The sequence below is a fragment of the Galeopterus variegatus genome, unplaced genomic scaffold, assembly GCF_000696425.1.
Source record: "Galeopterus variegatus unplaced genomic scaffold, G_variegatus-3.0.2 Scaffold5385, whole genome shotgun sequence".
Classification (NCBI taxonomy): Eukaryota; Metazoa; Chordata; class Mammalia; order Dermoptera; family Cynocephalidae; genus Galeopterus; species Galeopterus variegatus.
Window position 1 is genome coordinate 122,401 of NW_007731496.1, and position 26,935 is coordinate 149,335.

Genomic DNA, 26,935 nt, shown 5'->3' on the forward strand with positions numbered 1-26,935 from the left:
GAAGATTCCAGATTAAGGAGCCAGATTCAGATGATAGGAAGAAACTAAGGATGCCTTAGAGCAGTAGTCTAAGGCATTTCACGGGTTATTTTGGCAAAGATTTACAGAGAGTAAACCCTCAAGAAATAACTGTTGAAATGATGGCAACAAATGTTTGAAATCCTCTCCAGGTAGGGGACTCGCTCTGATATAGAGGTGGGTTACTAAGTAGCAAAGTCTGCACTCACCTTTTCAGAGACTGACCTGTGTCTTCCATGAGGCGTAAGCCACCTTCAGCCCAGATTGGTATGTTAATGAGCCTTTAGAGAAAATCAAAGTTTCTAAAACTAAACATGTCCGCTACATATATTAACTCAGTGTGATCTCTGTGGCTCTAAGGAGCTCCTGTTTTTCACCTTGTTTTTGGCAGGTAGTATGCATTGGATCAGTGGCAGAACTTGAAGAGCTGTCAGGAGCAAAGATCTCAGATCTCCACAGAGAGAGGTCAGTTTCCAAATGTTTGCATGACTTCAATCTTATCATCCTTCTGTGAAGATGTGATCTCTGTAGCAGGTTACACTGGAAATCACTAGTTTGCTGAATTGCTTTGTTGATGACTCATGTCATATTGCGGTAATGTGGCCTTTGTCCTTGGGTGAAATATTGGGTGGCTTTGATGCATAACAGATTAAAGACTCATGGTGCTATCCGGAAGTCTTTGGGACCTGCTCTGTGTCCTGCAGACATTTCTGTTTGCAAATGCTTGTAGTATCTTGTCAGGACTCTATGTTTCCTATTGGCAATTAAACTGCAAGTTCTGTTGTGCTTAAAATTAATAGAAATGGCTGTTTTTCTGTTTGTTAGCATTGACCACCTGACCATCCCTTCACGCTGTGGGAAGGGGTCGTTGCACCGCATCTCTGAAGTGTTTGACTGCTGGTTCGAGAGTGGCAGCATGCCTTATGCTCAGGTTCATTATCCATTTGAAAGTAAGAGGGAGTTTGAAGACACTTTTCCTGCAGACTTCATTGCTGAAGGCATCGACCAAACCAGAGGATGGTATGCCCCCTTGTTCCTTTGTCAAGCATTTTATTGATTTTTATTTTATTTAGTGAGTATTTTACTGAGTGCTTACTATTTATCTACTGGGTGCTGGAGAGACTGTGGCCAATAAGACAAGCTTTGTTCCTGCTCTATGCCCTTACGGCTGAGAATGGCATTAAGTGCCTTTTGCATGGGCGTCTCTCACTATAGTAGGGCTGTACTTCTACAGTTTAAGTTATTTCACTGACATTTTGGAGTATATGTGTTAAATTAGAAGTTTAAGTGATACAAAACAATATGTGTTCTTAGCTTCTTTACTACAAATATTTATTCGGATGTTGAATGAATATTTACATAAAGACAATAGATTAGGTGCTAGAAATTTGGGGGATAGTTGGAAATCTGCTCAGATGTTGAGTATCTTGTAAACTAACATTCTGAAAAATACAGATTTTAAAAATATGTATATATGGAGAAAGGATTATGGCATTGATTTTGTTTGGTACCTTATTTAAAGCAGTATGCTCATCCTCTTAATTGGAAAAGTGTGAGTCGGTGACCTTTTTCTCATGGATAAGTTTTGCTGGCCCAGGTTCTAATTATACATTTATTAGTAATGTTTCTACAGGGATGTGTTTAAGGAATTGTTGGTGTCATTTTCTGCTTTTACAGCCCATGGTAATCATTGAATTCAAGCCTTAATATTCTGAGGTGTACTATCTTCAGATTCTAATTTATTTATCTATAGGAATAGCAATAAGGAACATATTTCTGTTTTTAAGGAGGGCCAGATGATTTACCCATGAGCTTGTTCATCTGAGGAGTGGTGAAGTCTAGCAGCTGTTAACAGTCCTCTTATGGGTCCTATATCGTTCCTGTATCCTTGTGGTCACCCTTCCCCTTCCCTCAGGCCTGGGCTGCCTCTCCTGGGCATCAGGGGCCCTCCCAACCCTTATTGGAACTGGGAGGGAAGTCCGAACAGGCATTTAGGTTAAGCATGGAGTCTGGTCTCCTCCTCATCAGTTCATGTCCCCTGATGTTCTTGGAGTGAAGCACCAGGTCAGGGTGGTAGGAGAGTGTCATCCCCAGGACAGCAGAGGGATGTGATAGAGTTATTTCAGTGAAAGCTAGCTAGCACATTAATGAGATACATACTATCTGAGAGTATAAAAGCATTTTTATGTCCCTGTTGTCTACCTTTTGATTTTTGGATGAGAGTGCTTTTTGTATCTTTCGTCATCATATTGTCTGATCTTGTGCAAAAAGTGACAAACGTCCTTCATGTCAGCCAGGCACTTCCAGGTGGTCCTCGGAGGTTGCCCAAATGCTGCCTTGTGGCTGCACATTGTCTTCTGAGAGAAGAGCGGTGTTCCTCAGCTTGCTGGGTGTCCTGGTAGGAGAGGAAGAGTCAGTACATCACTCCAGACATTTATTTAGTTTAAATAAAGCAAGTTTTATATTTTCAAATCAGAAGCGCTAATGTGATTGGTCTGTGGTGAGTCTGGTGTGTCAGTTATTTTCAACAATCCCCGAAGGATATTAACATGTGACCAGGATTGAGAACCATTGCTTTAAGTAATTATCAAGAAATATAACTTATCAAAAATAGGAATTCAGTTCAGTAAGCAAATACAGAGTGTGTTTTTTTGTGTGCTTGGACTCCTTTTTCTCTTTTTACTGAACAGTTGATTTTTTCAGGTTTTACACCCTGCTGGTTCTGGCCACAGCTCTCTTTGGAAAACCACCTTTCAAGAACGTGATTGTGAATGGGCTCGTCCTGGCAAGGCAGGTGTACTTCTCTGTAGTGACTAGTTCCAGTTCCGATACCCTTTGCTCTTGTACCCAGAAGGAGGCACGCTCTGGTTGGACCTAACCATGTTTTATTTCCGAATAGAGGAGTTTGGGAACACTAGATTCCAGCTCTGATCCTGCTCTTTTTTCCCTTCTAGTCTTAAACTTGCTGCTTCTTGCTGCTGTTCCTTTTCATTGAAACTCCTGTCCTGTCTACATTTCCATTCTCAACATTGTGTCTTCACACATCTCCACTGTTTCTCAAAGAGGAGTATGTGAGAGCTAAGCCTGATGAAGGAGAAAGGGGGGGACCTTTTAGACTGTTACTGTTAGCAGTTTAATGCTACTAGTGATATTACTGCTGATCAAATAATATTTATGAGTACTTAGCATTTTAGGAAGCATTTTTGCTTGTAGATCTTATTTATTCTGTACATCAGTCCTTTAGTGTGGGTCTTTTTTGTCATCTTTTTAACATATGAGGGCTCTGAAGACCTCAACTGCCAGAACCAATAGCTAGTGAGAGCCACATCGGGCTCGTCCTGGGTACTTCACCACCAGATCCCGTTCTCCCCTCACCGAAAACTCTTCCTCCTACTGAGTATTATTTCCCACTTTTTAGTATTGGAGGGGAATCTCATTTTTTCCTTTGCTTGCATTACCTTTAGTCATTAATAATAAAAATAAAACATTTACCAACGCAGATACCCTGAGTCATGTGCCATGTGAAGAGGATGACATTTAACAAATCTAACATTTGGTGCATTCTTATTCTTTGCCAGGCCCTGTTGTGCATATTTACATGTCTTAACTCATGTAATCCTCAGATCCATTTGAATTGAGTCCTATAATTATCCCTTTTTGATGTTTGAGGAAGTAACTTGCCAGCAAATGAGTGGTAAATTCAAGTTTTAAACACAGACAGTCTGGCTCTACAATCCGCTGGGGTTTTTTTTAATTGGAATTTTTATTGAGATCATTGTAGATTTGCATGCAGTTGTGAAAAATAATAGACATCCTTTGTATACTTTGCCCATTTTCACATTTTGCAAAACTACCATATAATATCACAACCGGGACATTGTCCATCTATCTAATTCAAATTTCCCTAGTTTTACGTATACTCATTTGCCTGTGTGTATTTACTTGTATACAGTTTCATCCCGTGTGCAGGTTTCTGTATCCACTAGCATAGTCAAGGTACTGAATGGTTTCAGCACCAAAAGGATGCTTCCTGTTGCCCTTTTTATAACTACACCCACCCCTCCTTCTCTTCTACCCTCATCCCTAGTCCCTGGCAACCACTAATCTGTTCTTCATCTCTGTGGTTTTGTCATTTCAAGAATGTTATATAAATAGATCATATGGTGTCTAGTTTGGGGAGATTGGCTGTTTTCAGTCAACATAATTCCCTGGAGAATTCATTTGTTGCACATATCAGGAGTTCATTCCTTTTCATTGCCGAGTAGTCATCCACAGTGTGGGTATACACAGTTTGTTTAACCACCCACCTCTTGAAGGACATCTGGGTTGCTTCCAGTGTTTGATGATTGTGAATAAAGCTGCTATGAACATTCGTTTACAGGTTTTTATGTAAATGTAAGTTTTCATTTCTCTGGAATAAATGCTGAGATACCTTCCTGCTGTAGCCTACCCTGAAGCTTCCCTGTGGACTTACTGTGACATTCAAAAAGTTTACAAATGTTAAAAAAACTACCTTCTGGGCCGAGCCTGTGGCGCACTCGGGAGAGTGCGGCACTGGGAGTGCAGCAGCGCTCCCGCCACGGGTTAGGATCATATATAGGGATGGCCAGTTCGCTCACAGCGCTCACTGGCTGAGCGCGGTGCGGCCGGGCTCCAAAAGGACAACAAAAAAAAAAAAAACTACCTTCTGGGCCGAGCCTGTGGCGCACGCGGGAGAGTGCGGCACGGGGAGTGCCGCAGCGCTCCCGCCACGGGTTAGGATCGTATATAGGGATGGCCAGTTCGCTCACAGCGCTCACTGGCTGAGCGCGGTGCGGCTGGTCTCAAAAAGGACAAAAAAAAAAAAAACTACCTTCTTCTTTAACACTAGCTTATATCTTGTGTCTCCTTCCCATTTGCCTTTATGTATTCCTATTTGCAACTAATCTATATCCATATATAACGATCGACTGTGATGTTGAGTTAATTGGCATCTCCCTTTTGTTTGACAAGTGATGGCCAAAAAATGAGCAAACGAAAGAAGAATTATCCAGATCCGGTTTCCATCATCCATAAATATGGTGCTGACGCCCTCAGGTACAAACCAGTGCTCTACTTAGTGTGTACCAGTTGTTTTTATGTAAGCATTCGTCATCCTGTTAATCACATTTCCTAAATTGATTTATAATTAGGCTTTTTAAAATGTATCTCTGTTATGTGAAAACATTAATGTTACATTGTTATGGTTGTTGATTTTAAATCCCAAATATAGTTTCCTAAATAATAAAGACATGTTCAAACCTGGAGGTCATTTGAGGAAGAGAACCTGTGCTGGGTCTCACCCAAGTCCTCCCCAGCCTGGTTGCTGGCTGCCTTTATCTCCAGGCTCCCTCTCTTGTTGGTATTAGAATTCTTTCATAATTTATTTTAATTTGACACTTGCAGAGTCATATGAGATATACTTATGCTAGAGCAAATAAGAAACTAATATTGGAAAGCTTTGAGAGGAAATTTCAGCCATTGCTTGAAATAGTCATAATCATGATATCACGCAGGGTTCAAGTTGAAAGGGACCTAAAGGTCTTGTTCAGTGTCCACTGACAAGGACACAAGGCCCATGCCCAGGCTGTTACTGAGTGCCTTCAAACAGTACCTGTGATACCCAGGAGTGGTTAGTGGGGCTGTCACAGCACTCTCAGTTAGACCTGCCTTTGGCACTGTTGGCCTTTGGACTGGGCAGTTCTTTGTGAGGGGGGCTGCCCCATAGGATGTTTAGACTTGGACTCTGTGGCTTCTCATGAACCCCTGTGTCCACACACAATGGGGTGCAGGCAGTGCCTGTGGGAAGGAGGAAGCAGCTCTTGAGGAGGACCTGGCTGCCTTCCTCTTGCTGCTGGCATGCTGCCCTTGACCCTGCGGTGAGACTGGCGTAAGAAGCGCTTCTATGCTGGTGCAGTGCCATATTTTGATGTGGGGTTACATGCATTCATTTGTAAGTAGCTATATCTCTTACACAAAGTAAGAGCTTTGTGAGTTTTAAATTGACCATTTGAAGAGTATTTATAATTTCCCCCTTGTGTGTAGGAAAAAGTAATTTTAATCTTGCCCTCTCAATATATCAAGTAGTAACATTTGGTTTACTCTCTATGTACGTCTTCTGTGTAATTTTTCTCCCTCTTCCAGATTATATCTGATTAACTCCCCTGTGGTGAGGGCAGAAAACCTCCGCTTTAAGGAGGAGGGTGTGCGGGATGTCCTTAAGGATGTGCTGCTCCCGTGGTACAACGCGTATCGCTTCTTCATCCAGAACATCCTGCGGCTCCAGAAGGTGTGGACCATGGTGGGCTGTGGGGGTGCCTGAGGTGCCTCCGTGTTATCTCCATGCAAAACATAAGACGACTGTTCTCTGCTGTCCATTGCTGGGGAGTGGGGGGGATCCAGATCCATGGGGAGGCTGTATAGGGAGGTGCAACAGGTGTCTGAGGCCCCAAGCTATGCCAGGAGCATGTGTTGAGTAAGGTGCCCCTCCCTTCATGGAGCCAGTGGGGTGGGGGGAATTGGGAGACAGTAGACAGCGGCTGTCAGACCATGAGTACCTGGTGGAGAGCAGAGTCACAGAGGCTGGGGCTGACTACTTGAGGTGGATGGGCAGGGAAGGCTACTCTGTGGGGTGGCATTTAGGCTGAGACTCTGAAAGTGACAGCAGTTCTCAATGGGTTGTTAGGATCAAAAATAACAGTTGCAATGCCCCTCAGAGCAGTTACCTGTTCATTCAGTAGTCCCATCTTAAGAAGCCCTTGCTCTGGGGCCACTTCCCCTGTCCCCCAATTGACCACTGTCAGGGCCCATCACCTTCACTGCACATGTTGCTTTATGCACTTCAAGACCAAGTTTCAGGTCAGGGCCCCAATACTGCTCATCTTCTTATCTCCAGCATCTCACAAGTAGAATTGCTAGTAAGTTACTATTGAATGAACATATGACTTTATTCCTGCTCGAGCAGTCCCAGGCCCTGGTGGGAGAGCTGAGTTCTGCTCTTCCCCAACCCAATAGGCAAGTCACTCATTTCTGCCACCTCTGGGCTTGACCTGTTCTGCTAATGAGGATATAGAGTGTTCACCTGACCCTACCAAGGTGGACTTTTCCCTGGGAATTGAGAAAGGCAGGCATCTTCTTCAGTCTACCAGTGTTATTCCTCTCTTTTCAGTCCTGCCACTTATACATGTGGCTCTGTGCCAGGTAGGGCCGATAGTCCTTAGGCAGTGCACTCTTTAAGCCTCCAATGGTGTGGGACTCAGGAATACAGGCTGGATTACACCTGACTACAGCTGGGGCCTGTCTGGGCATAGCAGCAAGATGGAGACTGCATCAGGTACTTTAACCCAGGGGAAGAGTTGCATTCCCATTGCCCTGCCAGCTTGGTGAAGGTGCTATCTGAGAACCACAGTGGGCAGTAAGTGCTGTTTGCAGAGCAGGGATGGGTGAAATGGGCCTTTAGGATCAAGGAGGATTTTGCAAAGCAAAAGGAAGGTAGACTAGAGCATTCTAGATAAAATGAACAGCTTCAGCATAGAAATTAATTTCAGTTTGTGTACAATCATTCAATCCTAGACAGCTTTACTGTCCTTTCTTCCTTAGGATTAAAGTAAGTAAACCCTGCATCTAACAAGATTTTAGACTATCTCTCAATTCATAATTACTCTTTGATGACAGAGAAGTAATTTTTTCCTAAATTCTCTTCATTTCACTCAAAAAATATAATTAATCAAGGGGCCGACCCTGTGGCTCACTTGGGAGAGTGCGGCGCTGGGAGCGCTGAGGCCACGAGTTTGGATCCTATATAGGGCTGGCCAGTGTACTCACTGGCTGAGCGCGGTGCGGGTGACACCAAACCAAAGGTTACGGTCCCCTTACCGGTCATACACACACACAAATATATATATATATATATATAATTAATCAAGGACTTAATGTTCCAAGTTAATGCTTATTTTAAAAATATTGCTGAGAATCAAAAATTTAGATTGCCAGCAGAGTCTGGGGTTTTTGGTTTTTTGCTACTTCTTTCAGTTTATGTAATGTTAAATCGTTCGTAGGAGGAAGAAGTGGAATTCCTCTACAATGAGAACACGGTTAGAGAAAGCCCCAACATTACAGACCGGTGGATCCTGTCCTTCATGCAGTCACTTGTTGGGTTCTTTGAGACCGAGATGGCAGGTAAGTCTCTCTTGGGCTATCCTCCCAGGAATAAGGACTATTTATTCTCATTATAATGGCCCTTTTGATATTTAACTGTTTCTCTTTATAAATAGGAAATTTATATAGAGAAAATTTTGAGAGATACAGAATAATAGATAATTATTTCCTTCATCCTCTCAAATACAGTTTTGTTAAGGCTTGTTAATTGTAGAAGTGTGTTTGTTTGTAGGCCATGGGGAATTCTGTCTCTGTGCGGCATTCAGGCTGCCTCACCCCTCCACACAAGAGCACAGGCTTTGGAGTTGGACAGCCATGGATTCAAAACCCCATTCTACCACTTCTTCCCTATCTGGAGAGTTGCCTTAAATCTGTGAGCTTCAATTTCTTTATCTGCAGAATGCCTGGTAGAGTTACTGTTAGGCTTAAATAGAAATGATTTACATAAAGTAGCTGACAGATAGCAGGTAATAAGTAGTACTTGTTATTAATACATTTTTTATTTATCCTTTTCTGTTTTCATTATTAAATAACTAGTCCCTATCCATTCTGGAAGAATTAGAAAGTTCAGAAAAGCAATCATGAGGTAGATGTTTCCCCATATTTCTGTTACCTAACAACAATGGGTTTGGTTTTAGACAGTTTGGGATAGTAGATTGTGTTGGCTTCCTTCAGGTTTGAGATGGATATAACCATTGACTAGGACACATGAGATGGCCTGGGAAAGAGGGCAGCAGAGGAGGAGGACAGGGTGCTGTTGGGCAAGGGCAGCATTAGTCTGGTCACCGGTATGTAGCTCTCCCTGGAGTGCTGCTACACTTCACACTAAAGGACTGTTCATCAGTTGCCCTGAAGGACTTGTTCAGCCTTTTAAACATGAATAAGGATCCTGACTGTCAGGCTGCCGGTCAAGTTGACATAAATGAAAACGTAAATGAGTGTGAGGCTGATTCCTACCCTGGGAAGGGCAGCACCAGGAGCTCCTGCTCTCTCCTGGGACACTCTCACAGCTGTGTCCACTTTCTCTCCTGAGTGATAGGAGTGAGTGGGAAATGTGGTGGGATTGTTGCCCAGGCCCCTGCCATCTTTAGGCACCAGCTGCCACTCCTCCCGTGAAGCCGGGTCTGGAGACCCTGCAGGTGCCCAGTCTCCCCAGTCTGTTGCATGATGAGAGCTGTGTGCAATAGGCCAGGCGTAGTCAGAGTCCGACTCTAGACCCAGATTCCTCAGTTCAGGTCCCAGCTCTGCCAGACTGTCGGTTTCATGCACCAGCTCCCTCATCAGCAGTGTGGGCCTGAGGCCTTACTGGGAGGGGAGGCATCCTTGGGGAATTTGCAGTGACTAGCAATGACCTCAGCAGGAGCTGCTATCTCATGTATCCTGTGTCCATTGTACGTGGGGCTCTTCTACTCTATGAGTTGAAACCTGAGCACAGGAAACTTGAGCTTCCTAGAAGGGGAAAAGTGTAGTGAACCCTAGAAATAATTTAGACTGTCTTCCTTCTTGACAGAATAGGCCTCAGTCACTGAACTCACCTGTCTAGGAACAGGTGACCAGCTAATGACTGAGCTAATTTCTTACTTAAAAGCTAATGACTGGCCTGGGCCTCTTCCTCCAGCACCTGGGTTCTGGTCTTTGTGAACCTCAGAAGAGAGTAGCTCTGCCCTTTGCAACTTCTCACCTCATTAGCTTAGACCAGGAGCCTCATTAACACTAACTGAACTCAATATAAACTGTGTGTGTTTATAACTTTTAGTCTTAATTCATTTTGGTTTTGGTGGAGGCATGTGTTTGTATGTATAGACTATCAGTTAAAGGGAGGTGAATGAGAATTCTTAAAATAACCCTTGCCTCAAATAAGATTGGCTAAATGCACTTTTCCATTTACCCTCTGAGTTCCCTAGGGGACACTTCAAATCCTTCTAATTCCTCAAGACTCTTCACTCTTTCCATTACCTTCTTTAGATTTCTTTCCTTGATTTTTAACCTTTAGAAAGCTTGTTCTGTTTTATTCATAGCCTATGCCAGAGTTTCTCAATAGTGGCACTATTGACAGCTTGGGCCAGATCATTCTTTGTTGTGGGGACTCTGTTGTGCATTGTAAGAGGTTGAGCAGCAATCCCTGGTCCACCAATTAGATACCAGTAGCAACCCCCGCCCCCTAAACCGTGACAACCAAAATTCTCTCCAGTCATTGCCAAGTGTCTCCTGCCGGCCGGAATTGCCCTGGCTGAGAACCACTGGCTATTCTATGCGTCTTATCATCTAAGTCAAGCTTTTTGTTTGTTTGCCTTTTAGTTGAGGTACAGTGTACTACAATGGAAAAAAGCTGGGCTTTGGATGGTGCTTGTATTAGTCCGCTTTATATTGCTATAACAGAATTATTATCCATTCATTAGAGATCCGCCCCCATGACCGAATCAGTTTCCAGCACTGCCACATTGGGGATCAAATTTCCACATGAGTTTTGGCAGGAACAACACATCCAAACTCCATCAGTGCTGTTGTATTGCACTACTCCATGTGAACATGTTTCTAGGAGTTGTGTGGTGGCAACCTTGGACTCTGAGCCATGCTTACTGGGGTTTCAGTTTTTCTCACTGACCAATGGGAGTTCACATGTGGTTCACAGAGTAGTTTCATGTGCACTCCTACATACCTTGACTGCTGTGTTTATTTTTGTTCTTGTGTCCTTAACAAGTGGAGGCCCTTGGGTGAAAGGGGCTACTTGGTATTCAGCCCTCCCCCACCCCAGAGGCCTGGTGCAGACTTGCTGCCTGATTGACTTGTCTTACTTTTTTAGCTTACAGGCTTTACACTGTGGTGCCTCGCCTGGTCAAGTTTGTGGATGTTCTGACCAATTGGTATGTCCGAATGAACCGCAGAAGATTAAAGGTAAGTGCAGACTGCTGTTGGGAAAAGCAAAAAGTGTATTAAGTTTAGAGCTAAAGTGCTCAACTATGTATATCGATGTGTCCACACTGTGAAGCCAAATTGCCTGCCTTCAAATCCTGGCTGTTAATTGGCTGAGTGATCTTGGTTAAGTGATCTCCCTTTTCAGTGCTGCAATTTCCTCGGTAAAATTGTACCCAAGTTTTCAGGTTTTTGTGAGGACTAATTGAGTTAATATACAAGGGTACTTCAAAAAGTTCATGGAAGAATAAAATTAAAAGATAATATGAATCTTTCCATGAACTTTTCAAAGTACTCTCATACATATGTGTATACACACATATATCTAGAAGGACATATACTGAAATGTTTACAGGGGTTATCACTAATAACTTAATTATGGTTGAGGTTTTTTTAATTATCTTTACATTTTTCCTTACTATAAATTAGTATCATGATTTTTTTAAATGCACAGTAGAATTAAAAGATAATATGAATCTTCATGTGAACTTTTCGAAGTACCTTTGTGTATATTTTTCGGGGGGAGGAGAGGAGCAGCTGGCCAGTATGGGGATCCAAACCCTTGACCTTGGTGTTATAACACCACGCTCTAACCAACTGAGCTAACCGGCCAGTCTTATACTTTTTTTAAAGTAAGAAATTCTTACCTAAAGGTACTTTAAAATGTTCTGTTAGCAACTGCTTCTCTCTGTTGCATGTGAATCCATTCTACCTTCAGCCTTCAGGTTCCACAGTCAGTTTCACCTCCCATTACAGAGCCGTTCCCCATCCCCTGGGCCTCAGGTGCGGTGGTGTTAGGGGGGCGATTTTCGCACATCCTGGTCGTGGCTCCTGCACTCATCTTCAGGGCCACTGTGATGGCACCACCCCAGACAGACTGTGCTTGTGGCCATTTCTTCTTGCTCTGCCCTGTGTCCTGTCTGTATGCTGCATGCTCTCTGGGTTGCCTCTTTTAAATAAACTCCTTATTTGTTTCTGTGATAAACACTTTTTTTCAGCATTTTAATGTTTATGTTGCTTTTTTATTCATCAGGGTGAAAATGGGAGGGAGGATCGCATTATGGCCCTGGAAACCTTGTTTAGTGTTCTGCTTTCTCTGTGCAGACTTATGGTAAGATGTTGGCCCTCTATAGAATGCTTTGGCCTGTGGGCTGCATATGGTACCCTCTTGCTGCAGCATCCTTCCTTTATGTCTATTCTGTGTTTATTCCACCAGAAATAAAAGTTTTACAACAGCTTATATCTCTAGTTCCTTTTCAGAAATCTTCTTTGCTAATATATGTCAAGTAAGGTCTAAGAAATACTAGATTCTGGGGCCAGCCCGGTGGCGCACTGCTACAGTGCGCCGCTTGGGAGCGCGGTGGCGCTCCCGCCGAGGGTTCGGATCCCACATACAGACCGGCCGCTCACTGGCTGAGCGAGGTGCGGGCGCAACACCGAGGGTTGACATCCCGTTGCCGGTCCCGGTCCGGTACGGGCGCGACACTGAGGGTTGCGATCCGTTGCCGGTCACGAAAAAAGACAAAAAGAAAGAAATACTAGATTCTTTCTTACAATCACTGGCAGTTCAGTTACAGGTCAAGGTCCTTGGATCTAGACCGAGGATCTACAGTTTGAGGTAAGACATACCTTGTCTTAATGTGGATTGCCATAATTGTTGTAATGGGAAGGTTCACAAACAATATTTTAAGTTAGTATTGAGAGGAAAATGTGCAAGTAATTGTTGAAAACATGTTCCTACCAGTTATAATAACAAGCAAAAAAGCTCCAGCTTTAATTTTCTACATCTTGTTTCTGCTATTTCAGTATAGTTTTATAGCCTTCTATTTATTTTCTTAACATTCACCAAAGGAAAACCTGCTTTGTACAAGGTCCTGTACCTGTTGCCTACTGTGCGGGACCTCATTCACCCTTGTCCTGTGAAGCAGATGGTGTCCCCCAGGTTACTGATGACGTTTCTGGGGTTTGGGACATTCAGTCCTCTTTTCGTATTTTTGTAGCTGGTATGTGGTCAGGGGCTCCTGTTTTTATTTTGTGCAAAGAGGCTCCAGAAGCCTGTAAATGCTTTGGGTCCTTCTGGCTGTGGCCCTGCTGCTGTACTTCACAGATAGGAGGTCATTTCTCTTCCCTAGGGCGTATACAGGAACGTCATGCCCATTTCTGTGCATATTACTGTGTCATTCTCTAAAATGTGTAGTTGTTGTTTTAGTGTAGATGAGGTCAGTTGGTGGTGGCCACATAAAGGTGACTTGGTATCCTCTGTCCTCCTGCAGGCCCCCTATACCCCTTTCCTCACTGAGCTGATGTACCAGAACCTGAAGATGCTGCTTGATCCTGCTTCTGTCCAGGACAAGGACACACACAGCATCCACTACCTCATGCTGCCCCATGTTCGGTAGGAATCAGATACTGATACACCACCCTGGGCCATGGAAGGGTAGTCCCCAGAGCATGCAGGGGCCCCAGCTCCTGGAGAAGAATAGGGAAGAGCAGGCACTTCCCTGTCCAGCCCCTCGTGGCCTGCCTCTCTCCTGAGCTGATGTGACCTTCTCCTCAGGCTGCAGGAGGGGCCCACTTCAATACATGGCAGGAGGAATGCTCAGTGTGGGGGCACCTTGGGGAGCTACTGGGCTCTGAGAAGCAGGCACGGGTGCTGTCCTTCCCCAGGGGCCTCACTGGGAGGCCTGGCCACACCATTCCATCTATAACCTGACACTGTTCCTCAAGCATGACTATTGCTTTGGATTTTCTCCTTTTAAATCAAATCTCTTTCTCATTCTTACCTCTACCAATCAGAGAGGAATTGATTGACAAGAAAACTGAGAGTGCAGTATCTAGAATGCAGTCTGTGATTGAACTTGGGCGAGTGATCCGAGACCGCAAAACTATTCCAATAAAGGTTTGAAATTTTATTTGTATTTTACGTGGTACAGACCTAAATAATTATGTCTTTGGGATGTTTTCTTTAATATAGAGAGCTTCCAGCAATGGCATAAGTTTGGGGTTTTTCCTGCAGTAAGGACGTGAGTGACTTAGTACTAGTTCAGCTTGACTAGTCTGGAGCTTGAGAATCAGATAAACATTTACATTCCATTTTTCTGCAGTTTAGAGAACTGACTGATTAGTGAACTTTCCCCTCTCTTTTCCTCCTAGTATCCTTTGAAAGAAATTGTGGTTATCCATCAAGATCCAGAATCTCTTAAAGATATCAAGTCTTTGGAGAAGTATATCATGGAGGTAAGGTAGATGATTTGTTTGCTTAGGGTCCAAACAGACTTTTTCCTCTAGAAGATTATTTTGATGAATATTCTCCAATGAATACACTTTGAGTGTATAATTTATTCTTTTTATATATCAGTATATAAATAAAAAGTTTAACCATCCATGATATTTTACATTTTGCTTAGAGCCATCATGAATTTTTACAATATAATTGTAATTCTCTAAAACGTATTTCAGGATAAATGAATTTCTTGACCTTTCATGTATTACTGTCATCCGCTTTTCTTCCTCGAAGTACTTTTTTTTTTTAAAGGATGACCGGTAGGGGGATCTCAACCCCCAGCGCTATGCTCAGCCAGTGAGCCAACCAGCCATCCCTATATAGGATCCGAACCCGTGGCCTTGGTGTTCTCAGCACCACCCTCCCCCGAGTGAGCCACGGGCTAGCCCTCGAAGTACTTTTTGATAATTAACAAGAAAATGTTGTTCCAAAGTATACAAGTGACAAGTGACCCCACAGTTCGTTGTAAACAATTGAAGCACCAACATAATGTGTGCCCAGTAGAAGGGGAGTCCCTCTACCCTGTCTGTCCCTGAAGTCTCATTTCCCCTCTTAAAAGATGTTCCTAGGATTTTCATACATGTATACATATATATGTACATATATATGTACACACATGTATATACATGCAGTTTGGGTTTATTTGTGCATACACAGGGTTGTGGGTAGTCTTTAACTTGCTTTTATATAGTATAGTATATCTTTCTAACAGCTGGATAGTGTTCACTTCCTGGCTGCTTCATAATCTATTTAATTACTCTTCTGCTGGAAATTCAGGTTTTTGATTACAAGCAAAAAGTGCATGTGTATCTTTGTTTCTGTATCAGCATATGGTTGTTGGATAGATTCCAAAAGTGGAGTTTTGGGATCGAACGTTTAAACTGTAGTGTCAATTGTCCTTCCCCAAAAGCTTTATTCCTTTGTATTTAAACATCAAATATATTTTGAATTTAATTTTTTATTCTTTTCACAGGTAATACTTAAATATATTATTGAAGAAATATTGATTTCTATATTTTGTCTTGAATTGCTTCAGAAATCCAGACAAATATTAGAAACCAAAAAGTTAGATTATGAACTGTGAAATTAATGCCTGTAGATATGCATAAAAATAGAGTTTTTTAAAAAACAAAATATCTTAACCACTTACAATGAGATTGATTAATACAGTTAAATATAATGGAAATGTGTCCCTATTATTTACTAAACTATGTAGTCTCATGATGTCTCCTACTATGCCATCAACATTCCTTTCTGCATTAGTAATCCTTAACTAACATGATGGAGGCATGAAATGTTATGATTAACTGATTCTTGTGATTAATGGATAGTTAACCTTGTGGTGCTCTGAAATTACATGAGCAAAGGTCACCCCTGAGAGATTAAGTTTGTATTTCTAATTTCAGTTATGCTCATCTGTCTCGATTGATCTTGACAAGAAGCATTTATTTCACACCATATAAAGCAATGGTTTTTAAGTATCTTTATAAAGTTGTGCACCCATCACTACAATTTTAGAATGTTTTCATCATCCCAAAAAGAAACTTAGTATCCGTTAGCATTCATGTTTCATTTTCTCAGGATCCAACCATTTCCTGGCAACCACAAATCTTATTTTCTATCTGGGATTTTACTGCTCTGGACATTTCATATAAGTGGAATCATACAGTTTGTGATCTTTTGTGTTTGGCTTATTTCACTTGGCATGTTTTCATGTTTCATTCATGTTGTAGCATGTATCAGTGTTTTACTCCATTTTAATCCAATCCATTGCTTGGATTGATCCCATTTTGTTTATCCATTCACAGTTGATGGACATTGGGGTTGTTTCTACTTTGGGGCTGTAATGAATAGTGCTGCTATGGACACTTGTGTATATATGTTTTTGTGTGGACATGTGTTTTTCAATTTCTCTCATTTTTGTTTCCTCTTATACACAACCTATAGGAATTGAATGTTCGAAAAGTTACACTATCTACAGATAAAAACAAGTATGGTATTCGGCTAAGGGCAGAACCGGATCACATGGTCCTGGGGAAACGTCTGAAGGGAGCCTTTAAAGCGGTGATGATGTCCATCAAGCAGTTGAGCAGTGAGGAGCTGGAGCAGTTCCAGAAGAGTGGTGGGTGTCTGCTAAGACAGGGCACCGTTCACGTCCTCAGGCTGAGGGGTGATTTGTCTTTAGGCTCCTGTTTGACTTTTACTATCTCATCTTTTTCTTAAATAAAAATTTTTCTTTCCTGTTCATAAAAATGTTTATTATAAATAATTCTGATGATTTAGAAAGAAAATAAAAATGACCTCTGACCCACCACCCGTTCATGTAACATAGACTGAGTGCCCGCTCTCTGTTGTTGAATTTGCAGCCTCACATGTGCTGGTTAGGTTCTGGTTTACTTCCTTCCAGTTACGTATTTAGTCACATAATTACAGCTTTACAAAATGGAGATGACATTATAATTTTGAATTTCTCATTTTTCACTTTTATATATTTTATATCTTATGTTATTTTTTAAAATTTTTATTCACTTTTATTTTGCATTTCCAGTTTATATTATAAACATTTTATGTATTTATATTTTTTGAAATGCTCTTTTAATAGCTGTATGATTTTTCTTCATGTGGATACTGGATAATGTTTTTAACCATTTTATCGTTGGTGCTTTAGTTTGTTTCCAGGCTTTTAATGTTATAAATATTGCAGTAAATATTTTTGCGAAATTAATTCCTTTAGGCTAGATAGCAGCTAGGTAGAAATTACTAAATTAGAAGAATGGACCTTAGGTTATCAGCGAATTCCACAAATACTAATGTGGGCATAGAAAATCTGCCCTCCTGTTGAGAAAGAGCAGAACTCCCTGAGGCTTCATGACCAGGCAACCGGTGTTCCCCTCAGAGTGTTCATGTGTTGCTTGTGGAGAGAAAAGAAGACTTGCGGGTGTCAGAATGAAGACTATAAATTAAATGAAAGAAAAGATTACAGTATTTTTTGAGGAAAGGGAGTTAGCATTGAGGTTGAGAGCTTCTTTCTAAGAAGAAATGGGTCAATACTTATCACAGTTTTTCTAAAATATCTAAAATCCATATCTTGATCTCTTATTTGGGCAAGACTGGATTCTTTAATTCAGCAAATATTTTTTGATATCCAATACAGAGTTGAATAAGACAGACTTTGCCCTTATTCTCATGCTGACAAACATTGAAGGTTTTCAGAAATAATTGTGGTTTTGATAAGGAAAAGTATAGGGTAATATGAGAACATGTGACAGGGGTCTAACCAATATGGGGTTAGGAAATGGAATTTGGCCGCTCCCTACCCCTCTAGGGAGCATTTCAGGGTGACCAGAAATTCCAGCTTGCCATGATTAAAATCATATTTGCTCTGTGAGTGGCTGCTTGACATCCTACAGCTGTTCTGGGATGCACGGTATTTATTATTAGGGCTCTGATGTTGAAGCTGGAACGTGTTAAGAGAAGAAAGATTTAAGGACTCAGGAATCAAGGATGGTTATGGAAATTGGGGTAAAGATTCCTCAGATTTTTACACAGAATTAATAAAACATAAGTTAGCACCTAATACTTGATTTATTACTAATTCAACTCCAAATATTAAATTAGCAAAATGTTGTTTGATCAACGTTCAAGTCACAAATCTAAGTTGTTTTACCAGAGAGCCAAAACATCAAAAGTTCCCAAAATAAGCCTTATTTGAAACTAAAAGCCTGAAGTTTCTAAACAATAATTGCTGAATGAATTTTTCTGCACTGACAAAAAGCAAAATAGTTCAGAACACAGTGACATAAAGTAAAAACGACAGCCTAGTGCTCAAAGCCCAAGAAGGGAATTATAAGTGGCCACAGTGGTCTTCCCTGAGGATGGGATGTTGCCCTCAGCAGCTGTCCTCACACTCTGCCTCTCCTGCATAGGCACGGTGGACAGGCACATCAGAGTGTCCATCTCATCTCATCTCACCTCACCACACCCTGCTCAGCAGATAGTGGACCACCAGGTCATATAGCCAGTGAGTGGTGGACCTAAGTCTGATTTCACGCTAAAGACTATTTTCTCCATTACATCATGCAGCTTTGTGTTATCTTTGGCATGTCTTTGGACCTGGGAGTTTATATAGAACAGTAGATGGTGGTGGTGACTTAACTGTCTTCAAGGCAATATGGTGTAGTCTAAGGGAAATCCACTACTCCTTATCTATACTAGTGACATGAGTCAGGAGGAAGTGAGCTCTTGAAGCCTTTACAGCTCTGCTGTTCTCAAGTTTTCATCAAAAAGGGACACAATATACTGATAGCAGGTGGTTGGAAGATGAGGAAGGACTGACTAGCTGCATGTGCTTCTCCACCAGGTTCCATTGTTGTGGAAGGCCACGAATTGCATGAAGAAGACATCCGCCTCATGTACACCTTTGATCAGGCCACAGGTGGGACTACCCAGTTTGAAGCACACTCAGATGCTCAGGTATTTTTCTGTTCCCTAGAACATTTCTTTACCAAGAGAGGAGAACATAAAAGGAGGAAATATTTTACCTATGCCTTTTTTGACAATGTCGACAGTTTGTCTCAGGGTAAAATTAACCAGCTATTCGTTTTAGATTGGCTTTATTAAACTTTTTTTATGGTATGACCTTAACATACACATTTGTTTAATGAGTACATAAATAAGCATTCTGTAATTTCTACATGGGTAATAGTCCTAAGTTTTGGGTTCTGCAGAAACAAACCCTTCAAAGAACAAGTCAGTCATGGACACAGAAAAGTAAGCCAATTCTTAATATTCTTCCTGATAAGTTTTCCGGTGAAAATAAGAAGTCCCCCTATGTAAAGATTGGAGTAGAAGTGGGGGTGGTCAGGCAGCGCTCCTTGAAGAGAATATACAGGCTGTTTTGGATTTTGGGGTCAGTACTGACTTTTTTTTGTCACAGTGGAACAGTATTTCTCTCCAGTCCTGACCAGACTTCACCAAGCAGTGTGGTTGTAAGATCTCCCATGTAGGGTTGGGGTTTAGTCCCTCTGTTTAACGTGCTGTGCACAGGAGGAGGGTGGGCAGCACCTCCATAAAAGGAAGGCGACCTTCTCAAGCCTTTACACGGACTTAAGTTAGATGGGTAAGAACTCCACGTGGGCAGATAGTGACAAGGAGGTAAAGGTGCATTCCTTAGTGAGGAGCTTTGTAGACAAGAGAATGGTCAGTCCTTTCTGGTCACAGCACATCTTAGGGCCTGAAAAGTCATCCCCACCGCAGAGTGTCTTGACCCAGCTTACGTACTGTAGTGGGATGCGGTGCCCCTCCTCTGACTGAAGTGTTGAGCTTATCATCCGTTTCCAGTTGTACCTCCTGCGCTTTTGTGAAGTGAGGCAAGCTTGTTAATTTCTCTGAGTTTTCTAAAGGTAAATGGTGCCTAATTACAAGGTGTTTGTAGAGTACCTTTCACTCTATGATGTGCTCTATAGTAGAAGTGGTGCTGTCTTTATTACTACATCATAATCAACAACCTGCAGAAGAAATAGAAAAGTAAATAAGATGGGCAAAAAGATGGCAGTTTAAACTGAGTCATATAAAAAGTTTTGTCCATTTTAGAATTTATGTATTAAGTCTTGCTGACAAAACATGAGAAGGGTCATAGTGCAAGAAAATAACCTGGAGTCAGATGCTTTGAGGCCTTTGATCCACTCAGTTGTGATGTAAAAAGTTGTGCTGCTCCAGGGGCTTCATGATTGTTGGTCTTGTTGATTAGAAGAATTGATACTATTTATTTGGTGGCCAAAAAGCAGAGTCACGTGAGGGACTCATGGAAGGCGGGTCTCAGGGCATTTCCCATGAGCAGCACCCAACAAAAGAAGAAAAAGCTGCACCTTTCTCCAGAGGTGGAAGACAAGCTGGTTACAAAGAAATACCTGAATGATAAAGAAATGAGATTAATTTTATTTCCTTTGCTCAGTGCTGTATTATAGACTTCTCAGAATTTAGTTTTAAATATCTTTTTGCTGCATTTTTTCTTATTTGGTTGTGATGGTGTACACTATTCATTCCTCAGGCTTTGGTTCTCTTAGACATCACCCCTGACCAGTCCATGGTGGATGAAGGAATGGCTCGAGAAGTCATCAATCGCATCCAGAAACTTCGCAAAAAGGTAGTTTGTCAGATTAAGAACAAGCTGCTGTTTGGGTTTTTTGTTTGTTTGGGTTGTTGGGAAGGACAAGACAGGTAATATAAACCATAGTGATTAATTAATTGTAGTGATTTACTAATCTACAGTCCATTCAGATTGTATTCTATAGGGAAGACAGGCCCCTTTCCTTCTACTTACTCACTCCCAAGCTGAATACAGCTTTTCATGCTTCTCTGACCAGGAGCTTTCAGCCAATGTAGTGATTTACTAATCTACAGTCCATTCAGATTGTATTCTATAGGGAAGACAGGCCCCTTTCCTTCTTCTTACTCACTCCCAAGCTGAATACAGCTTTTCATGCTTCTCTGACCAGGAGCTTTCAGCCAACTTGTACACCTTCCCAGTCTTTTTCAGTTCCCTTGGGCTTCTACAAAACCATCTTTTGGATGGATAGCTCTTCTGACTGATGCAGAAGGTGATCAGAGATGACAATGAGTGTCTCTGAAGAAGGATAGATGTGTAGTCATTGTGGAAGAGCTCAGGGCAGAGATTTCTGGGTCTGGACAACGTGGGGTGGATTTTCCTCATTAGTGAACTGGGGAAGGTGCACAGAGCACATTAGCTGGAGAGTAGAGGGGCTGCCAAGTCCCCGCCAGGTGAGAGAATCAGGGAGCTCTTACCCCAAGGAGAGCATTGACATCTAGCTCCCCGATGTCCTCCTTCCCAGGCCGGGTGTCTGAAACCTGTGGCTCAGGTTTGAGGAGGCCACTCCAACAGGCAACTTGCGGGGGTGGGGAGGGATACTTGTGAGGTCTTTCTCTGTTGTGAGCTTTTTGAGTCGGTTCTCAGATATTTCTTTGTTTCAACATTCATAGGTACTGATTGTGCTAGGAAAAGACACATGCCCTATCTCCAAAGAATGGGGAGGAGGACATGAAGCAGATCATATATTGCAGAGCAGTGAGTCTCATAGATCTCCCAAGGAAGGATGAACAAGTCAGCCCTTGTTCAACAGGAACTTAGTTTTGATTAATAAAATGTGCTTCTCTTTTTAAATTTTCTATATGTGCTTTCAGTGCAATCTGGTTCCAACTGATGAAATAACAGTTTATTATAAAGCAAAGTCAGAAGGAATGTATCTGAATAATGTTATTGAAAGCCACACTGAATTCATACTTGCCACTGTAAAGGCTCCCTTGAAACCATACCCAGTTCCTACATCAGATAAAATTCTTATTCAAGAAAAAACAGAGGTGAGTTGAGTCCTGTCGAACTACTAAAAGATTTCAAATTAGGTTTTAGTTACATCATGATATTCTACCTCCCAGTAAAGATTGGTATAGCACTCAGTCCTGAAGTATTGCTCTGGATGATAGTGGGGGTAGGGTCAGAGAGGAAGTCCAGAAGAGGGGAGGGGGAGGGAAGGCAGAAATGCTCTCATGGCAGCTCTTTTGGGGAAGGCAGCCAGGAGGTTACATGAGATTTGCCGGGAAGTAAAATGGCTATGTGGGCCTGCTTTGTCTAAAACTAGAAAAGTTGATATTGTGGATTCTGGTAAAAAGTAAACAGCAATTGGTATTTAACTTTTATGGCAGTAAGTTGTACATAAAATTATAATAGTAAAAAGTAATTATAATAGCATTTCCTGTTGTTACATCTAGAAATTTTAGGTGTAACTATGAAAGTCTGATACCAAGACATGGAAGATATTGGCCCATAATTCAGAAGTAGGTCATTTATAATATATCTCAGTCATTTATTCACTCATTTTCTCTTTGTCTCATTCCTACTTTGTATGGGACAAATAGGACAGCCAAGGAGGGGCTGAAAGTGGCTGTTTGTCTTTCCAGTGGAGCAAATTGCAGTGTAGTTTCATCTTCTATTTTGCATATTATTTAATTGTTCAACTTTTTAAGAAATGAGTATATATTCCTTACATAATCAGAAAAAAAGATTTATGTTTCTAAAAGAACAGATAAAAGGAAGGGGAAAAATGGGGATATAAATTGTAACTTTTGACTCCAAGTGATACAATTGGATATGTTTTCAGGATTCTGTAGTGCTCTTGTTCTCACTGAGAAGCAGTCATCACTGTGTTACTTGATGGGGTGGCACTGCAGTCAGATGCTGCAGCTGCTCAGTCATATGTTTTCATGTGCTCAGTTAAAAGGGTCTGAACTGGAAATTACACTCACCAGAGGAGCCTCCCTGCTGCCTGGTCCTGTATGTGCCTATGTCAATCTTAACATCTGTGCAAATGGCTATGAGCAAGGTAAATGAATTCCGTGGTTTATATGGTATTTCTCAGTTAAACCTATGTTTGTCTTTAAGGCTGTTATTATGGAATTGGTAAAATCAGATAACTTTTTCTTTTTAATTATAATCAAAATGAATCCACTAAAGTAAATGATTGGACTTGCACTTGCAGGAAGGTGGGGTGAATGTACTTTTTCCTATTCTTCCCACTAAGTACATCTAAGCACCTTGAACATTATATATAAAAGCAAACATAAGAAGACTTTCAGATGTGAAGGGAGGAAAGCAGATCAGCTAGGGACCTTGAAACCAAGTGACATAACAATAGTGATTTCCTCAGGTTATCTTTTTTTGCCTCTTATATCCCAAACTCAGAGATTAAGAAGCTCACAACCTGGAAATGCCAACAAGGGCAGACCAAAAAAACTCCAGCAAACTTCTCTCTAGAAGAATGGGAGAGGAGCAACCTCACAAGACAGAAAATTTTTAGACGGTAAATTCTCTATTTTCACCAAACACCACCGAAAAATACTATGGCCCCACCATCACCCCCAGCTCCAGCAAACTTCTCTCTAGAAGAATGGGAGAGGAGCAACCTCACAAGACAGAAAATTTTTAGATGGTAAATTCTCTATTTTCACCAAACACCACCGAAAAATACTATGGCCCCACCATCACCCCCACCAGCAAAGGCCACATGGGGAGCCTAGACTTCCACCCTTGCCAGGCTGAGGATCCACAAGCTCTCCCACTACAACAGCAATATCAGAGAAGAGACCATGTAGGGAGCAGGCACTTTCATCCTAGCTAGGCAGTAACAAGCCCTTCTGCCCAGTGGTGTCATGGAGACCTAATGGAGAGCTCAAACTTCCATCCCCACCAGGCAAGGCATCCTTCCCACGCACAATTGCATCGAGATGAGACCACATACCACCACCACCTCCTCTGAGGTGTCAGTGAATGCCACATGGGAACAGTAAAGATGCAAAGTAAAGCTAGGGAGGTGTTGGTGAATGCCTAGAGGTGAGCGAGAACTCCCTCTCCTTCCACTCTCAGCAGGAACAGGGAGTCCCAGCTTGGTGTTAGTGGAGGCTGATACTGAACCTGGGCTTCTACTCCCACCTGGAAGTAACTAGGCAGTGCCCGTTTCCCCTGCCAATTTGATGTCAAACAAAGTCAGCTGAAATAAAGAGTTTAAATAAGAACCAGAGTTTCATAATTATATGCCTAAAATATTCAGGTTTCAATTGAAAATCACTGATCATACCAAAAGCCAGGATCTCAAATTGAATGAAAAAAGACAATAAATAGATGCAAATACTGAGATGACAGAAATGTTAAAATTATCTGACAGAATTTAAAGCAGCCATAATAAAAATCTCAGTGTATGGGCTCAGTAACAGAATAGAAGGGAAAGAATTTATTAAGTGGATGATGGAATGATAGAAATTACTCACTCTGAAGAGAAACATGGAAAAAGAAAGTAGAACCTCAAGGAACTGTGGAACAAATAACAAAGGATTAACATTTTTGTCATTGGAATCAGAAGAAGAAGAGAAAGAGGGTAGTACTGAAAAGGTACTTTTTTTTTTTTTGTCTTTTTTTGTGACCGGTAAGGGGATCGCAACCCTTGGCATAGCTGAAAACTTTCTAAATTTGGCAGAACACATAAACCTACAGGTTTAAGAAGTTAAATATTGGTGTTCCCCAAGCTCGTATGTTGAAGTCCCCCACAAATAGACCCACACAGTGTGACCAATGGATTTTTGAGAAAGCTGAATTTGAAAGTTGAGTGTCTACATTATATGTAATGCTGATTCTGAAGGCCTATCCATTTAACTAAACCAACAATATCCTTATTTATCAAAGATTACCCAAATCACGTGAACTTGAAAAGTATTTGCATTATTTTCCATACTTCTGAGAGAATACTTAATTTATATTAAGGGCCTATTTTCCTTTAAGCCAATTTAGGAGAACTCTTTTACAAATTAATTTTGCCAGTACCATCCAGAGGTAGAAAAATATCACGTATACATTACATGTGAGGGAACTTCAAAAAGTTCATGGAGGGCCAGCCCGTGGCTCACTCGGGAGAGAGTGGTGCTGATAACACCAAGGCCGCGGGTTCGGATCCCACATAGGGATGGCCGGTTCTCTCACTGGCTCAGCGTGGTGCTGACAACACCAAGCCAAGGGTTAAGATCCCCTTACCGGTCATCTTTAAAAAAAAAAAAAAAAGTTCATGGAAAAATTCATATTATCTTTTAATTCTATTTTTTCATTACCTTTTTTTTTTTTTTTTTTTTTTTAAAAAAGATGACCGGTAAGGGGATCTTAACCCTTGACTTGGTGTTGTCAGCACCACGCTCAGCCAGTGAGCGAACCGGCCATCCCTATGTGGGATCCGAACCCGGGGCCTTGGTGTTATCAGCACCGCACTCTCCCGAGTGAGCCACGGGCCGGCCCTTTTTTTTTAAAGATGACGGGTAAGGGGATCTTAACCCTTGACTTGCTGTTATCAGCACCACGCTCTCCCAAGTGAACTAAACAGCCATCCTTATGTAGGGATCCGAACCCATGGCCTTGGTGTTAACAATACCACACTCTCCCAAGTGAGCCAAGGGCCAGCCCTATTTTTTCATTAACTTTTTGTGGTACCCTTTTATGTACATAGATACATGCATACAGACATAGGCATACATAAACAAACAAACAAACAGCTGTAGCTTTTATTCTAAAACTCTTATGTGCCAGGTGCTATAGTACAAAACTCACTAGCTTATGAAGAATAGCTGGATCAGAATTATGTTTCTAGCAGATGGAATAAATTAAGGTTACCTACTCAGATGATTGAAGCTTTCTACTAGTATTTGTGGAAAGTCTTAAAATTTTTCATTTAGGCAGAGTTTTAAATACTTGACACCAAAAGCACTGTTCATAAAAGGGAAAATTGATAAGTGAACTTTATCAAAATTAAAGAGGTTTGCTTTGCCAAAGACCCAATGAAAAGGGTGGAAAACAAGCTACAGTCTGGGAGAAGGTATTTACAAACAACATATCCCACAAAGGACGTGTCAAATTTGAAATGGAGAAAAGGTATGAACAGACATTTACCAAAGAGAATATACAGATGACAGAAATGCACATGAAAATATTCAACGTCATTAGCCATCGGGGAAATGCAAATTAAAACCAAAATGAGGTATTACTGCACACTATCAAAATGACTAAAATAAAAAGTAGTGACAATACCAAATGCTGTCGAGGATACAGAGAAACTGGATCTCATACATTGCTGGTGGAAATGTAAGATGGTACAGTCCAATTTGGCAGTGTCTTAAAAAATTAAACATGAGCTTTTCATAATGACTCAGCAACTGTGCTTCTAGGTATTTATCCCAGAAAACTGAAAGCTTATGTTCCCCCCAAAAATTTCTACATGAATGTTTATAAGTAGCTATGTTCATAATAGCTAAAAACTGGAGACAACACAGATAGATGTTCTTCAGCAGATAAATGATTAAACCAACTGTGGTACATCCATACCATAGAACACTACTCAGCAATAAAAAGGACCAGCTGTTAACACAGCAACTTATCTGAATCTTTAGAGATTGATGCTGACTTAAAAATCCCAAAAGGTTTCATTCTGTTTTATTGCATTTATATAACAAACCCTTGAACAGCACAAGTTTAAACTGTATAGGTCGACTTATACACAAATTTATTTCAGTAAATATATTGGACAATTTTTGTTAGGTATGTCATTAATGAATTCGTGACATACCTATGAATGAATTCATGACAAGTAGCCTACCTAACAGTGGGCTATTAGTAGTTAAATAGTTATTTAGTAATAACATGAGGCGGCCCTGGGTGCACAGAGCAGCATAGCTACAACCCAGGGGAAAGCACACAACACACTTAAGTGATAGTTAAGTAGTTAAGTTTTGGGGGACAAGTTATGTGGAATTTTGACTGCATAGGGGTGGGAGAATAACCTACCACTCCACCCCCACGTTGTTCAAGGTCACCTTTATAACATTATTGAAATGATTACCAGGGGTTAAAGAGGGAGTGGAGCTGGAAGGGAATTAGGTGTGGTAATTAAAATGCAACACAGGGATCCTTGTGACAGAACTATTCTGTATCTTAATGATGGT

At 41.4% G+C, this 26,935-nt stretch overlaps 1 protein-coding gene across 1 annotated transcript in view; it reads left to right on the forward strand.

Moving 5' to 3' along the window:
• Window positions 1-26,935, forward strand: part of IARS (isoleucyl-tRNA synthetase) — an 81,179-nt gene that overhangs the window by 36,838 nt on the left and 17,406 nt on the right. Inside the window, exons 22-29 of the mRNA XM_008589342.1 lie at window positions 13,380-13,501; window positions 13,903-14,005; window positions 14,260-14,343; window positions 16,337-16,511; window positions 18,750-18,862; window positions 20,439-20,534; window positions 21,590-21,766; window positions 22,677-22,785. Coding sequence (XP_008587564.1) covers window positions 13,380-13,501; window positions 13,903-14,005; window positions 14,260-14,343; window positions 16,337-16,511; window positions 18,750-18,862; window positions 20,439-20,534; window positions 21,590-21,766; window positions 22,677-22,785 — 979 coding nt within the window. The remainder of the gene's footprint in view (window positions 1-13,379; window positions 13,502-13,902; window positions 14,006-14,259; window positions 14,344-16,336; window positions 16,512-18,749; window positions 18,863-20,438; window positions 20,535-21,589; window positions 21,767-22,676; window positions 22,786-26,935) is intronic.